The 16,673-nt window shown below is 42.2% G+C and overlaps 1 protein-coding gene across 1 annotated transcript; it reads left to right on the forward strand.

Moving 5' to 3' along the window:
* Positions 1 to 471: 471 nt before the first annotated feature.
* Positions 472 to 12,253, forward strand: csrnp1b (cysteine-serine-rich nuclear protein 1b). The gene is made up of 5 exons (XM_030123282.1): positions 472 to 683; positions 7,853 to 8,051; positions 9,944 to 10,203; positions 10,307 to 10,603; positions 10,978 to 12,253. Exons 2-5 carry the CDS (start codon positions 7,871 to 7,873, stop codon positions 11,977 to 11,979), a joined length of 1,740 nt encoding a protein of 579 aa, XP_029979142.1. The 5' UTR covers positions 472 to 683; positions 7,853 to 7,870; the 3' UTR covers positions 11,980 to 12,253.
* Positions 12,254 to 16,673: the final 4,420 nt, after the last annotated feature.

Raw genomic sequence — 16,673 nt, forward strand, 5'->3', positions numbered from 1 at the left:
TCATTCTTTTTAAAAAATAAAAAAGTAATTTAAATAAAAGTAAATGTGTTTTTTACAGTATTGTGCTGGTAACCACATCCACCACTCTTTTTGGTAGAATCTATCTATCTATCTATCTATCTATCTATCTATCTATCTATCTATCTATCTATCTATCTATCTATCTATCTATCTATCTATCTATCTATCTATCTATCTATCTATCTATCTTAAATAAATTCACACCCTCACCACCAGAGGCTCCTCCTCCTCCTCTGGTTGGAATGGTCTTTATTCTGATTTTTATTATAATTATTATTATTATTATTATTCCGTGTCATTATAATGATGGCACATATGTGTTTTGTCATCCAGAGCAGTAGTCAGGGTACAGTAACAGAAGAGGACAGGCAGGAAGCGGCGTGGGCAGCCCTCCCTGTGTCACCGCCTGCGTCAGACACAGACGCCAGGAGGGAGTTTTCCACTGACGAAAAAGGCTGCGCTTCTCGGCAGACTGCTACAGACAAGGGAAGCGCTTCAGCTGGTACGGAGCCCCGTACGGCAGCGGCGGACGCAGACAATAGCACAAGAGGGCTGTATATGCGGGGAGGAAAGCGCTGCGTTCGGATGCCATTTGGATTTACCACACTGTTCATCCCCACGCTGTTTTTGTCACTAATGCTGATCGGATACTTGAATTGGTGGTGAGTACAAAACAGAATGTAGAGTTGGCGGTCGGATCACATTGAAACACCGTAATTTGTGTGTTTAACCTCGGAGCAGGAGGGAAGCCAAGGAGTTTTCTTGTCTTTTACGCACAGGTTTTTGTTTTTTGTTGTTGTTGTTAAAATCCATTACTGTGTTGTGTTTTGTTGGAGAGCGGATGGATGGGTCTGTACGGGTTGGGATTTCTTTTTTAAAAAACACACACTTTCCATTTAGCGCTGCTTATTCTTTGGCGTTTATTCTAAATATTGACACGGCTGGCTGGCTGCTTAAGTGACTGCTTCGCTTCAGGGTGTTGAACACACAGGTGATCGCAGTTTGATTACAATCGACTGTGTACTAATAATTATTTAAGCGACATTCCAACCCGTTTCATTCACCTATTGATCGATATCGGTTATTGATCACTCACTGGCTGTTTGGTTATTATAAAAGTTCACCACTATGCGCGCCTGGTAAGGACTGTTGTACTTTCCAGTTCTGTTTCTTTTCGATTGTTGGTTGATTTAAAGTGAACTGTTGATGAGGTCGGCTTTGTGTATTCAGCTTGTGTGTATGTGTGTGTGTGTGTAGTTCTTCTCGTTCACCTCGGCAGTGCTGGTGCGCCTCTTGTAACTAGAGCGACTCCTGAAGGCACTACATCTGAGTACAGCTGATAGGGACTGCTGCTGTCATTGGAATTAGCATTAATCATGAGGAATGATCGGGTCAACAGGGAAAGAGCACTGACTGGCTGGCGTTTCACGACTTGCACGACCGGCCAGTGGAGCTTCTGCGCACATCCAGCCTCAGTGATTGATTTTTTAAAAAAACATTCACCTCTAGTAGATAAGAATTTAGGCTGCGAGCCAGGTGCGGATAGGGAATGTGGAGCGTTCATTGTTTGAACAAATGATCCCTTTAACAACATACGGCTGTCAAAAGCTGTTATTTCGTGCGTTAAAAAAAAAAAAAATGGCCAAAGTTTGTGTCGATTTGACGCACGCCTTTTGCGCTCGTTTAATCAGAAGCTGTCATAAATGCGTTTATCTGCTCCTGGTATTTATCACGTTATAGTTTGAGGCTCTTGTTTTACACAACCAGACTGGATCTGTCTTTGATAAAGAGACTCAGTCTAATCGTCTCTAGCGCGACCTCACCCGGATCATTTTTGGAAACATGTTTTCTGGAATTAGACTACACAGAGCTGAATGATCCTTTGTTTACAGAGGGGGCATTTATTACTTAATGCTGTACTGAAATCAAATAGATATTTATATCACCAATAATAAAATGAAATATGTTATTTTAGTTTACTGTTTACACCTGGGAAAAATACTAAATTAACCAATTTTGCTTCTCACATTAAATCTAAGTTTACTTATGTCACAACAGTCAATGCCTTTTTTTCAATATTTGGAGGATTTCCAGCCATGACAAATATCATCTATACCTCCTGCCTTGCTCGTCCCCATCATATGATCCAGTCCACAGCTAACCTTGTGGTGCCTGCAGCTGTCAGACCCAGCATAGATAATCTGGATGGCCACTTCCTGTGCACTGCAGTGTATGTTTCACAACCTCAGGAAGCTCTCTGTCTTGCTCATAAACACACACACACTTGAGTTTCTGTCTCCTCAGCTGGGAGAGAGAAAGAAAGAGCAAGTGAGGAGAGGAGCAGTAGTGCTGAGTTCACACAAGGTTGTCTGTGCCTGTTTCATTTTGGTCACGCAGGACGGCCCCCGCAGCTTTTGTGCCTGGGGAAGTGAAGTGTGGGGGTGCAGGGGCCGAGGGAGTCTGCTGCTGATCGTTTCCACACACACACACAAGCAGCCGAGAGCTCCCATCTGTTTTGTCCTCTCCCAGCATTCCATACAGCAAGTGTCCCAGACTGGAGCACGACCCCTGAACCCACAACTACCTCCTCCCTTCCTCCACACACACACACTCACTCACTCACACACAAACACACAAAGCTGCATGTTTGGTGCAAAGGAATTCGTTATTTGAGATGCTTTTCTTTTTTTTTTCTGACACTTCACAGTTTCCGATGCATACAAATCTGTCAGAGAAAAAATATCACTACTTCTTATATGTTGCTCCCTGCATAGCAACTAGAGTTTAGCAGGAGAAAAGCAGTAAGTTTTGAAGGATCTTTTATTGTTAGTTGGAGTATCATAGGCTGAATCCATAAAAGGTCAACTCACCACTCCTACAGGCATCACCTGGTCAGTGAGGTTTAGCCTGCATAACAGATTAATGACAGATGAGGGCACGTGAGGTCCACGTGCAAGCTAATACTCTGTCAGGTGTGGCTAGTTAAGGTAGTGTTCGCTCACTGCCTAATGGGTGTAGGACTTTCCAGTGGTTAGCAGCAAAAAACACATCTGGGTTAGATAGAGCCTATGTTCTTCTCCCACTATTACAGCGAGAGTGCCGCTGCCAGAATGGAATTCCTGCGGCTTGGAGACATGACATTATTTATTTGTTTTGTACAATCCTCCCTCCTTCTTCCCACTACCTCTCCTTTTTGGAATCAGTGTGTGCACGGGTCGAGACTGAGGAACAGAATGTTTCTGTGGCACAGTCACAGCAAGCTTTGGGCTTCAGTGAGAACAACAGGCTCATACAGGAGAGGAGAGGAGCTCTGGCTGCATTGTTCCAGCAGGTGGAGCTCTTCCGAGGCGAGAAGTGAGCCAGAGTTTCCTTGAGTTTGGAATTCAGCCCACCCCGTTACCTTGATGGCTCTGATCAATTACCCTCGTCTTCTCAGTGACAGGACTGGAAGCGAGAGGTGGTGCTACTTCTAAGGCGGTGCAGAGGGACGGCCTGCCCAGACAGGCTTCCACACACCAGGAACTCCCAGGCTCATCATTATCACATTTTATGAGCACTCAACTCTGCCAGTCAGTCATTCTGTACGCTGCACAGGGTTTTGTCACTGTGCCATGTAAATTCTCTCAGCTGGCTAAGATTAGTGCAACTTGTCGCTCCCTCCCACACTGTTATCAGCTGCTAAGGGGCTGGACAGTCAGTGCAAGGGGGCAAAGTCAACGGTGACTGGACAGGTTGGCTGCAGAGCAGACAGGGGCAGTTTGAACAGGCTACAGGAAGATGTCTTTACACACGCAGGAATGCACAGAAAGGCAGCTGTCGGTTTAGACTGACTTTCCTGGATATATGGATCACGACTTTATTAAAAGCAAAATGCCATTTCTCCATAGTGGGAAGGTAGGGATGGATCTGCCTTCTTTTGTACAGAGTTATGATAGCTTTTTTAGTCTGTCATTATTTAACTTTACAAGTGCACAAGTAAAATGAGGAAAGCTTTGATAGGTTATAGAAGCTGAAAATGTAAGATGAAAGAATGCATGAGTAGATGTCCTGTATTGTGCAGCACCATGTTCCTCATCTTTACCATTAACAGTGGGTGAACTGCAACTTAAAAAAAAAATCTTTCAGTTTTAAATTTCTGGTGAATACATTATTTTTTTTCACTGTCTTTTAGATTTATATTTGTTTACTATTTTACCTTGGTACACAAGTCAAGTGATGATGTACTATTTTTTATTATAAAATGTTCTTTAGGCACAACTGAGCAAACTTTTTGACTTACTGTTCTGTCCTGTTCATATAATTTAAGATTCTTTAATAAGGTCTTAAAGAGCTGTCTGCAGATGAAATAGAAATGAATTGGGATTCTGCAGTCATATTAACAGCCTGTAGCTGCATGTATCAAGTTAATCTTATTTCACTGACATAGTTATGCATCTGACTTGAGCTGTGTAGTGCTGCTGGTGACAAATCTCCTCGCTAGTGATTTATCTTCCCAACTCTGTGACAACTGGCTGGGGAGCACCTCAGCGGATGCGTCCTTTATCTGCCTGCCTGTGTGTGGTTGATGGAATGACAGTGATGCATAATTTAGTGTGCGTTGAAAACATGCTGTGCTCCCTCTCTGGCTCGGCTGTCCGATCACATCCATTCTCCATTTAGTGCAGACATTCACAGGCACTGCTTTCTTGAAGAGCCGGCTCTGAATTCTTCTTTTATCTTTGTTCTTTTTTTCCCCCCTCCGCCCTTTTGCAAATGAGTCATTGCACGATTGTTGTCTTTTTAGCCCCGTCCCTTGTTCTGTCCGCTCTCCCTGCTCTCTTGGCCTTGTTCTGTGGATGCAGTGGCTGAACAGGCTGAGAAGCTCCAGATTGACTACAAGCCGTCCCCATGCCAGGATTAACCTCTCGCCATTGTTTCTGCCCGTTGAACAGGATTAACAAATCAATGTGTCAGGTAGACTGCAGTCAAGAGACAATGACCCAGTTCTGACACCACTGCCACCCCCCACCCTCTCCTCCCCCTTCTGCCTCACTGCAGCTTTTAATTAAAAAGACTTTGCTTAGCTGGCGCGATGCTCTCCCTTGAGGATGCCTCACAGCTTTGTTTTCATTTTTTTACACAGAATTGGGGGTAGGAGTCATGGCAAAAATGTAAGGTGAACCCTTACGTGTTCCTTTTTTCTCACAAAAAGATGTGGATGCTGCGGTCTGTCTTTAAAACACACATGTCGTTTAATAAATGCAGCGCATAAGCAACAGATGCTGCACCCAGGTGTTTCTAAATGGTTTCAAGGCAAACCGCATGACGAGATAATATTAGTATCTGTAAAAGGCATTTGGAGATTATTTAACGCCTGAGTGAGTTAGATGGGAATGAGGCGGCTGCTTTTCTCATTGGGTTTGTAAACCTGCACAAGCACTGAGGTGGTCACACTATAGAGGAAGGCTTTTTTTGTTTGTTGCAGAGACAGTATGAGGCAGCTTGACCTATTGCAAGGTGATTCATTCATCATACAGTATATACGCTGGGGACAACAATATCTGACTGCAGCAATAACAATAACCCCCTATACATCTCCAAAGCTGCCTCCACTGCCTATACAGAGGTGTCAGCCTCTTGCCCTTGACTCTCACTGTCCTTTATCCTTGTCAAAGGAAGCACTTCTTTTGCATAATTCCTCCCTGTTGCATGGTGGAAATGACCTCTTCCGTACATACGTACCTGCTTAGACGTTTTTTTCATCACCCGCTACAACTGCTGACTCTTGCATAACATCCCGATTAAACAAACCTGGCATGCAGATCACATGTGGAGATAAAGTTCCTTTAAAGTCATTGGAGGATGTCTGGGCATGACGTATCTAGTCTTTGGTACATTTCCTTGTCTGCCAAAGAGAATTAGGCGTGTTTGCAAGGAAGCATGTCTGAGCTGTGTCTATTAATTGTAATAATTGACATGGCTAGGACTTAGATTTAAATTAAAATTCATACTCTGTAATTATGCAGTCTATCTCTTCAGAATGAAAGAGAAAGTGACTGCAGATCCTTCTAAACATTTGTTTTTTTTTTTTTTTACAAAATTATAGGTATTACCAAGCAAATATTTGAGCAAACACAGCTAAAAATACCCAAAAATTGCATGCATAACATGCTTGTGCTGCAGCAGCTGTGAGTGATTTGGCTGTGATTCTGAAGACTGTAAACAGTTTGATGGTGAAATGATCTCTTTATGGGCAAAGTAAAAGCCTTCCTCCTTTCCCACTCCATATCATTGTAGGGAGTGTCTACGCTGGAGTGGAGCCCAGTCATGTCTTCTTTCTCCCCCTCTCACTTCCTTCCTCCCTCCCTCCACTCCTCCATCCCTCCTTGTTTAGGTTAGCAGGAGTTTTAGCCCCAGACTGTGGCGATGACCTGTCCTGTCTCGCACCCAGCATCACCTCGCACTTCCCAGAACTTGCGAGAAAGATTTTTATTTGTCATAACTTAGTGACGCATTCGTGTCTCATAACTATAAAACACATCGCAGTGTAAACCTTCTGTCTCACCCAGCATGTCAGTGGGATTCCATTCAACTGAATCATTCAGTCTTTCATCCTATTTTATTTCATCCTCTGAATAAAGTCTTTTCTCATAATACCTGAAAAACTAATTCTAAAATTAATTAAAAATTGATCTAAAACTACTCAGCTCATCATAAATAAAACAAGACTATCTAAGCCCTTATAAAACAAATTAGCACTAAACTTGAAATACCAAGTAATAATGTAAAAAAGTGAAAATGAAAATTCTCCTTTTCCGCAACAAGATGAGGTGCATTTATATTGCATTTGAGAAAATTATTCATTGATTAAACAAAGATTTACAGATATGAGCCATGCTTTAGCTGGTTATCGTCTTTTTTTTCCCTCCTCCTGTCTCTTTCTGTCTGTGTCTCTCAAAGGATTGATTGTTTATATCGCTGAGCCAGCAGCCTCTCTCATGGGAGCTCTGTGCGCAAGAGCTGCATAAGAAAACATCTCGACTATGCATTGCTATACATATTTACTGCTACACAAGGGTCATGTGAACATATTACGCAGGACAAGTGGCAAATTGCCCTGGCTTTTGCCAGCATATTTAATTGTGAGAGGCCTGAAGGGACTGATTGAAATAAGAGGTCTGTGGCTCTTGTTTGGTCACCTCTCTACCTGGTCCTTTTCTTTTCCCCTAATCAATGCATTTGCTGAGCTGATGGGATTTGGAAGAGGGTGGGTCCAGTAATTGTTGACTTAGGTGAATAAGGCTGATTGATTGCTTCCTCGGTGCCATGGCTAGCTGCCTCTCTCAGCTGAGTGCAGCACGAGATGGGCTGCATACGGTCTCACATGGCTGAGCACAGGACTGGCTAGTACCGATGGTCCAAAGAAAAGCCTGTGTGTATACAAAGGCGAGCATGCAACATGCAGGCAATGATTATTTATTGATTGTGGATGTGTTTTTATTACCAAGGATACAGAGACTTAGTGTATTTGTAACATGTCAGCATCTTATTAGCTGAGATTAAACAATTCAAATGTTTTGCTTTGCCTGCAGATGAATCATCACATATACAGTGTAAATAATCATTTAAACATCATTGACTTTTTCACACTTTATGCATGAATTCATTGTAAGGTTGGTTTTATCCAGGCCAAACTGCTGAAACAAAATTCTGTTTCAAATTACACTCTAAATATCAAACACAGGCCGTAAAGTGTCACCAATATTTTACATAAAGACAAAGACTGAGCCCTAAAGGTGCCAGATGTCTACTTAATTAGCTAATAACCCCTCTTCTTTGCTCTTTCTTGCAGATTTTTCACACTAACGCCATGAGTGGGCTTCTCAAGAGGAAGTTTGAGGAGGTGGATGAGGACCCCTGTTACTCCTCACCCTCACCCTCCTCCCTCTCCTCTGCCTGCTCGGGCTGGGACTCGGAGGGGGAGAGCTGCTACTCGGACACCCTAGATTCCACTCCCAGCAACCCCAGCTCCCCAGCAACAAATTTCAACAGTGAGTGTCCTCTTCCAGCAACAATAAATCATAGAAAGAGCTTTTTAATGTGTTCTATCGCCTTGTCTTTACTGCTCCACGGAGGCTCTGATAACAAACCCATAAAAATGAGGGAGAGGTTAAGGAATTTAGGCAGCTGGCAGCCCATGAAACACTTCACAGAAATGATTTCAGACTTCTGCAATGAATACCCCTTTTGATTTCATGCCCTAAAGCTGCAAAATGGCTAATCGCATTATGCAGTGGCTGCTCACCTTGCCTCTGTCTCCACCTTCTTCTCAGACAGACAGAACTTCACCTTCCCCTTTTAGAGATTTAGGTCGAGACGTTTTGGGGTGTGTTTCTGTCTGGACCTGGGTTTGTCTGCTGGCCTTTAGGGGACAGTCAGGTTGGAGAGGGATTGTAGGGGAGAAGGGTAAACAGTTGTGAGGTTTCCAGGATGGTGAGGCAAGGAGCCAGGAAGAGAAGTGTGGCAGGTTGCCAAAGCTGGGAACACACAGAGCCTTGTCTGAGGCCCAGGCTTGCACCCAGCACAGGTGCTGAAAGAGGCTGGAGGAGGGATATGAAAAGGGGTTTGGGGGGTGGAAGGGGGGCAGGACAATCAAGAAAAGAAGGCATGCAGACACATCTCAGATTGTGTGGACCATTATAATCCACTGTTTGTGTTGGACGGAAAATTGTTTGCCATTGTGAAGTGAAGGGGGAAAAACAGCCTGTAAATCCCATCTCATCCCATTTAGAGGCAGTGGAGAAGGTATCATTTGTCTCCTGCAGCTGTCATAAGCCTCACTGGATTTGATGGATGTGAGGCTGAAACTGGCAGTTTGTTTCATCTGTATTAGCTCTAGTGGCAGATTAGACAACACAGTACAGCTATTGTATGCAGTGACTGCATTAATCCTGTCGGGTCACCTGTATTAAGGGCAAAAGGTCGCCTTGCTTTGTCAGAGAGGGATTTTTGGATGGAACCTATTCAGGGTTGGTCGCAAGACAGTTTTGTGGCTGAGAAAATGGGACTCTACAAGGAGTTTCCCACCACATAATAAAGGTAATGCCCAACACATGTGAAGTGTTATCCTTTTCTGTTCACACACAAATAAAAAAAAACACTGGCTCTGGCAACTAAAGCAGAGGAAAAAGTTGCTTGTCCGTAAGCGAGGTTCAAAAATCATGTCGAATATTCCTGGGCAGAGGAAGTGGAATTTATATTGAAGCTTGAATAATTGTTGGGTTTGTTCCCACACATGGTTCCACTTTGATTCCCATATGGTTTTATTGTATTTGTCAGGGTATAGAATGATGGCTCGTTGATGTGGGTCCTGAATGGTTTTACCAGAGAAAGGACCTTTGACTCCTGTCTGTTACCGGGCCATTTGAGGGGATTTTCAGCGAGCTGAGAGACCAGGGTGGGCAGTTTTTATCCCTGTCCTGGGAGCTACACCCCCCCTCCCTCCACTCCCCTTCCGGGAGCTTTGAGCATTTACACACTAGTTTGTGATCCTGGCAGCTCTGCTTCCTACACTGTGTCGGCCACTGAGGGGAAATTCCTGGGCTGGGTGGTTTTTGTCGCACAGTAGGGCTAGTAACAAGGCTGAATAGGTTCTGGTAGTTTAGGTTTCATTTTACAGGATGTAAGTGTGTTGGACTCCTGTTAGCAGTGTCTTTTAATTGGGTACATGATAAGGCTTGGTTGAGGACTAGGGCAATGAATCAGAAGGGTGTCCTTTTACAGTCATTTCAGCAGCGTTTGCACACAGCTCTAGAACATAAATGTGGGGCATTATGCCATCTAGTGGCACATCAGAGCAATTATAGCTTTAATGAAATGCACTAACCCCTTTTGTTTAAAAATTATACACGGTAAACTTAATGTGATCTTTCTGCATCCACAGCCACATCCATTCTTAAGAAATCCAAGAGACCCCGGCGAGGTAATGTGACCTTTGACCAGGTGACGGTGTTCTTCTTCCCACGGTGCCAAGGTTTCACCAGTGTTCCCAGTCGAGGAGGATGCACATTGGGAATGACACAACGACACAGTGCACTCCGCTCTTATACCCTCGCTGAGTTTGCTGTGGAGCAACGGCTCCTGCGAAGGGAGAAACTGCTCAACAGGCTCAGGGAGGAGAAGCTGGAGGCTCTCAAACTGAAGGTATGCACACGTGCACAAATGTCGATAGAACACCATCTGTAAAATTCCCATGATGCTCTGTCCAGTGCAGCAGTTCCATATTTGTCATCTTTGCTTTATCCAGCTGACTAAGAATGGAACCCAGGAGAGTGAAGAAGCAGAGAGGCTAACGGTGGATGATATCCCCGAGCAGGACATCGACATCAGTGGAGCCAACCTCGATGAAGGTTCTTTCCTGCAGCCTTACACGTCGAAACGCCGCTACGCTCTACTCAAAGCAGCTGGCTTGAAGAAGATTGACAAAGAGGAAAAGAGGCAGCTGCATGAGCTGAGACTCTCCAGGGAGAACTGTGGCTGTGACTGCCAGGGCTTCTGCGAACCAGAGACCTGTAGCTGCAGCCTGGCTGGCATCAAATGTCAGGTAAGAGCTGAGAATCCACTAAAAGTTAATGCTAAGTTAAATTTAGGGGGTAATGAAATGAGAAAAACAAACTTAACAAAACACCTCTCTTCAGATTGGTTTGCTCTGGGTCTATTTATGGCCATTTAAAGTCATATAAAATGCAATAAATCAGACGCAGTTGGATGAACACGATGTGTAAAATGCTCCAGCAGAGCCTCATAGTAACAGACCCATTTTCATCAACAGTTCCATATTCATATATTACATTCAATGTTGCAACAATCGCCACTGAGACGATAACAATACATGTCAGTGTCAAGTAATCTGTTAAATCTTTAATCCCTAATTCTATTTCATAACAAAATGAACATCTTTTTTTCTGTTTCTTGTAGATGGACCATTCCTCTTTTCCATGTGGCTGTACCAAGGACGGCTGTGGAAACACAGAGGGTCGCATCGAGTTCAACTCCACCAGGGTACAGACGCACTACATCCACACTATCATGAAGCTGGAGCTGGAGAAGAGGCTGGAGGAGCAGTCGGGCACAGAGGAGGAGGAGGAGAAGGAGAACGTGACCGGGCCCGGCCAGTTACAGTCCCTGCCCTCCTTCCCCTTCAGCTCGGAGCTGGCGTCGGCCGGAGAGAACAGCTGCAGTAGCGATATGACAGACTTATCCGACTCTTCGGGTCACAGCGAGGACTCTGAGGCCGGGGAGAGCCCATGTGATCACTGCACGCAGCTGGATGTAGACGAGAAAGGCCTGAGCCGCATCCTGAGCTTCAGCGACACCGAGAACTGCTCGAGGTGTAGCAGGGACAGTGGGGACGGTAAGGACATATGCTGCTCAGATCAGCGACAAGAGCAGCAGCAGCAGCCGTCTACGGAGGCATTCGGTAGCTTTAGCATGGCGGATTTTGCCGACGAGAACGACAACATAGACGCTGCACTGTTGGACACTGAGGACGATCACACAGACAATCGAGCAACAGCCATTTCAGAACTTTTAGATGAGAATGCCAACCAGGGAAATGCTCTTTTCCACAGCAGTAGCGTGCCACACACGCCGTCGCCCACCGTCGACCGCACTGCGAGCTACAACATGGACTTGAGCCTCTCTTCTGAGTCAGACCTGGAGTTCTTTGACGGCTTCCCCTGTCTGGGGCCCAGCTCGCTCTACAACTCCCTAAAGGAGTACGAACACATGGACAACTTTTTTCAGTTTCAGTTGCCTAGTTACCCCAGCCTCCCCGCCGCTAGCGACCCCGGGACCTGCCTACTGGAGTCGCTCATTGGCCTTTCAGAATCCGTCCCAGAACCCCCTGCCACATTTACAGACAATCAGCTGTTGGAGGAAGCCATGAAATTGTCTGTGATGGAGTCTGTGAAAGTTTGACGTAAAAAAAAAAAAAAAAAAAAAAGCAAAACTTGTGGACAGTGCAAGAAGTAAAGGTTTTGGGGTGGACTGTACATGCACATACAGTAAGATGTCAATGTAAACATGTTCGATTCTGGAGGAAGCTGTGATTTCCCTCTTGCCTAACAAATGTTCAAATTGCCTTCAAAATGTTAGCAAAGCAGTTTGGGATTATTGCTGTGTGAGATGGCAGCTAAATGTTCAAAAAAAAAAAAAAAGATAGAGGGAAAAAAATGATCAATTAAACCAGGCCCATGTAAACCAATGATGGCTCTTGATTCCTAAGAAAGCTGTTTTAACCAAACCAAGCATATGCTAAACAGGAATAAACCATATTAGGGCCAGGTCGGGAATCTCAACACAGCTGAATGTGCACCTCAGGGATTTTTTTCTAGCTTTCTAGCTTTTGGAGGCAATGTATGGTGACCATTGCTGTGATGGCCTTCATATGAAACCCGAGTCAAATCACAACATAGTCCTGTTTGTGTCAGTACTTTACACCAACATGACTTGAGTAGGTGTTGAATCCTGAAGCTAGTGGACTCTTTCTCCTCAAGATCTTTCCCATGGGTCTTATATGGTACAAAAAACAAAAATCCCTCTAAAAGCTCCTCGATCTGCACTTTATCTGTGAAAATAGTTATGTATGAATAGGCATTGTTTTGGTTGTATGGGGTCGATTCAACAGTTCAACGCTAAATTATGGAGTTTCTTATTTATGAGCTGGGTAACAAGAAATAGTGCTCATACCATAAAAGCTGTAGCTGAATTGTCTTTAGTACTTTTGTTTTAAATTATTTCCTTTATCATTTTACTTTATTTATTTCAGATTAAGCCTAGTTTCATTCAATAAGCACTGTGGTTTGATATTTTTCACCTGAAAGTGCAATCCTTCCTTCCTTTTTTCCATATCACATAAAGGCATTGTTATGGGAAATGGGACCACAAGTCCATCGGAAAGTATTTAATATCTATTCTCTTATACATTTAACTTTTCTTTTTTTTTTTTGGTAACTTATTATGTCATTATTTCAATAGTTATTTAATTTAAGACTTTTTTGGCAATAAAATGGGCTGTTGTGAAGTTTACTGGATGTGCCTGCTTATCAGGGGAGCCATGCCTGCCAATGGTGTGTGCACAGTGCTTCCATTTAAGCTTTGGGACTGAAAACTGTGGAATCTCCCTAATCACTGAAACTAAATTATGGGTCTATTGTATCGCTGCCTATAATGTAACCATAGAAAAAAAAATTACACTAATATTTTGTAACTAATTTATGTAGGTGGACAAAAGAATTCTAATCACTGACAAATTTAATATTTTATTAAGAAAAGCAAAATGAATAATTTTCAATTTGGGACAACCTTTGTAATATATGAATTATAGAGAAATGTATACTTATGAAGGTTATTGCTCTCTAGCGTTCTGAAGTATTTTTCATAGGCAGTCTTAGATGTCTTAGAAATGCCACTAAAACTAAGTAAATCGCAAAGATCAATTTGATTGTACTCTGAATTTTTTGGAAGTCTGTGACTTGGGTTACATTATGTTATAAATGACACATATAAAGGGGTTTTTGTGGTTAAAAATTGCATATATTATACAATTTTTATCGCACACAAAACCTGGAAATTAAACAGTTGCCTCATTAATGTTAGAACACAACCTTTCAAAAGGTGATTCTTGTGTCACCGGTGTGAACAGTTGAGGGACACTAGAGAGTCGATGTACATATCTCACCCTTTCTACAGCTGTTTCAACAGCCTTTCTGGACCCTTTAGAAATTATGCATGCAGGTCCTGTTTGTTAAAACTTGTTCTGATTAATTGTATACTTTGAAAAGTGCAGAGTGCACATTGGAAATGTATTATTCGCTTTTTGCCTTTTTGATTACTTTGAAATTCATCTGATACATTGTTGTTTTGCCATGAAGAGGGCACTGATTTTTTTGCAAGCAAACATTTGTTTCTCTTGTATAAAACATCAATTCTCATGAAGAAATGGCAAAAGTGAGTGTTATCAATGTAATGTATTACAGTACAGCTTTTTTTTTTTTTTTTTCAAACAACGTGTCTTACTTTTTGCCTTTTGTGTTGTACATATTTCTGCTTGAATGGTCCTGCAGAGCAAACAAAGCTGCTTTATTTTTTACATATTCACACTTTAACCTGCTGTTCAAAAACAGTTTCTTTCATCTAAGCCATTTTGACAGCCTGTCCCTCCAGATAACAATAATAAAAAAAAAAAAACATTTTCTAAATGTTTGAGTCTACTTTTCATTTGTTGATGTCTCTCATGCTCTATATGGGGTTCCCACAGTCATGAAAAACCTAGAAAAAAAAAATTATCTTTTTAAAACCTCTTGTTTTTATTGATTATTACAATTTTAACAGTTCATTTTCCTTAATGCTTGACAGCCAAAGCCAGACTTTATTTACATGGTTTCTGTGATATTTTAAATGACTAAAATTTAATTATCTGAATTTACAGCTTTATAATATCTTAAATGTCTTTTTCTTTAAGATCTTAAACACTGGTTAAATTACTACTCTTGCATTGTCTTAGCCTTTGTCTCTCTTATAAATGTATATTTGTCAAAAAACAAAACAAAACTGAGAACAAAACCAACAGAATCCATAAGCACTAATTCACACTGCTAATATTAAGAGCATGTGAAGTAAGTAATGAAATTATACGGCGAATAAATTAATTCTAGGATTCTCTTACCCTTTGTACTTTCCAGTATATACTCACAAATGATACAAAAAAGAGAAAAACTGGGTCTTCAATTGGATTCATAATGAAACACCCTTAAATGTAAGTTGCTCAGCCCTGTGTTCTCAGTTATTTCTATAATGAAGGGCAATGTGAAGAGTATTTGAAGTGACTGAAAATAACTGAAGCAGAGTGCAAAGTTTGGGGTTTTTTTAGTCATTAAAGTACACTTCTAAGACTCACCATAGCAATATTATTTTTAGTTGAAATGACATAGAACAGTGTTGAAATTTTGTCTGTGAAAACGTGTACAACCCCTGTATATGAGACATTCTTCTGGTATAAGTGAAGGTTCAGAGGTAGAGCTATGCCCATACAGCCAATATGTGTTTACTGTAAATGCAGTGTGGTCGCACACACCTACATATCTTAAGTAACATTCCTGTTTTACATTTTTTTCCTGAAGACCACTGGAATTCGCCTGTGGGTTTTGGTCTCCATGGTTAAGACAAAAACACTGACTCTACACTATGTGATGTCATTCTGTAGTCTCCTGACTACCACCACTACAAACATATGCAAAGGGACCCCAGACAGGAGGGAAGTGTTGTCTCGTGGCTGTGTGTAGCTCACATTTACCCGGAGGATGCTGGAAATCAGCCTTTATTTTCCCTCGTATAGATATCACAGGAATAGTTCCTTCAGTTCAGTCCTTTAATCCTTTAAAGCATCTTAACTCTTTCCCCGCCAGAGCATTTTCCAGTGAGTTGGTAGCCAGCGCCAGCCGTTTTGGTCATTTTCACTAATCTTTGGAGGCTCACTGAAAATGTTGTGTTAGGAGTATGTGAACACTGAATACATCAAAAGAAAGAACAGAACTTCAACTTTTAAACACAAAAAACTATTTTATTCTATCTTTATTCGTTCGTGAGATATAAACATTTGAATATTGGCCATTTTCAGGAAAAAACTGAATTTTGAGCAAAAAGCTGAGAAAATTGCATTTTTTTCAAAGATATTGATTTTCAAGAGAAAACTGATTTCCTATTTACATTTTTGACTCTTTCTTATTCACCAACAGTAACACTATCTTCAAAATCACAAAATAAAATAATAATAACAGCAATAATAGTAACAAACAGCTCTAAGATATCCCATCATTCCACAAAATGTTAGGGGAATCCACACCAAACTTTAGACCGAACATCTTGTAAAGCACAAGGTTCCTTCTAAACTTTGCACATTTACATACATCAGTTATAAGTCTAACACATAGTAGTTTAGCTTTTGGATATAAACACCTCAATATTCCTCATTTTCAAGAAAAAAAGAAACAAATGCACTAAATACTGTAGATTTCTGGCCTTTGGCTGCACCAGGTCCTCCTGTTGGACCAGCTGCTGTGTTTGATCTGTAAATAATTCTATGGACATCTAGTTATTTATCTCTGTATGAATATATGTATTTATTTATTTCATACAAAAGCCAAATCCAACAGTGTCTTCCATGTGTCCTGCTGACATTCTACAGCTGAATCTGTTCTGTGTCCTCAGTCTGAATCTGAACTCACTCTAACAGATGCAGACTAGCTTTCCTTTGTCTTGTCCCATGTCTGTATGTCTGTCTTCTCCTTGAATGTCCTCTACAAATGTCTCTTTTCTCTTCCTCCTGTCTGTCATTTTCTCCGTGTTGCTCTGTGCCCCCACACCCCCCCACCCGCACCTCCGTGTCGGACCTGAGCCGCTCCGTGTTTCCCGTGTTCCGTGTCCGTCTCCCTCACCTTCTGTTTCTCCGTTCCTGTCTCTAAATGGTTCTTCTGTAGCTCCATCATATATTGAACTGTCAGACTCTGTCTCCATAATCATCTTTAAGGCTTTTGAAACTGCGCGCGGTTCCTGCAGTCTTCATTTCCTCATTCAGTGACTGCCGCTGGATGCGTTGCCATGGGATACGGAGA

This window comes from Sphaeramia orbicularis, chromosome 20 (genome assembly GCF_902148855.1).
Source record: "Sphaeramia orbicularis chromosome 20, fSphaOr1.1, whole genome shotgun sequence".
NCBI lineage: Eukaryota > Metazoa > Chordata > Actinopteri > Kurtiformes > Apogonidae > Sphaeramia > Sphaeramia orbicularis.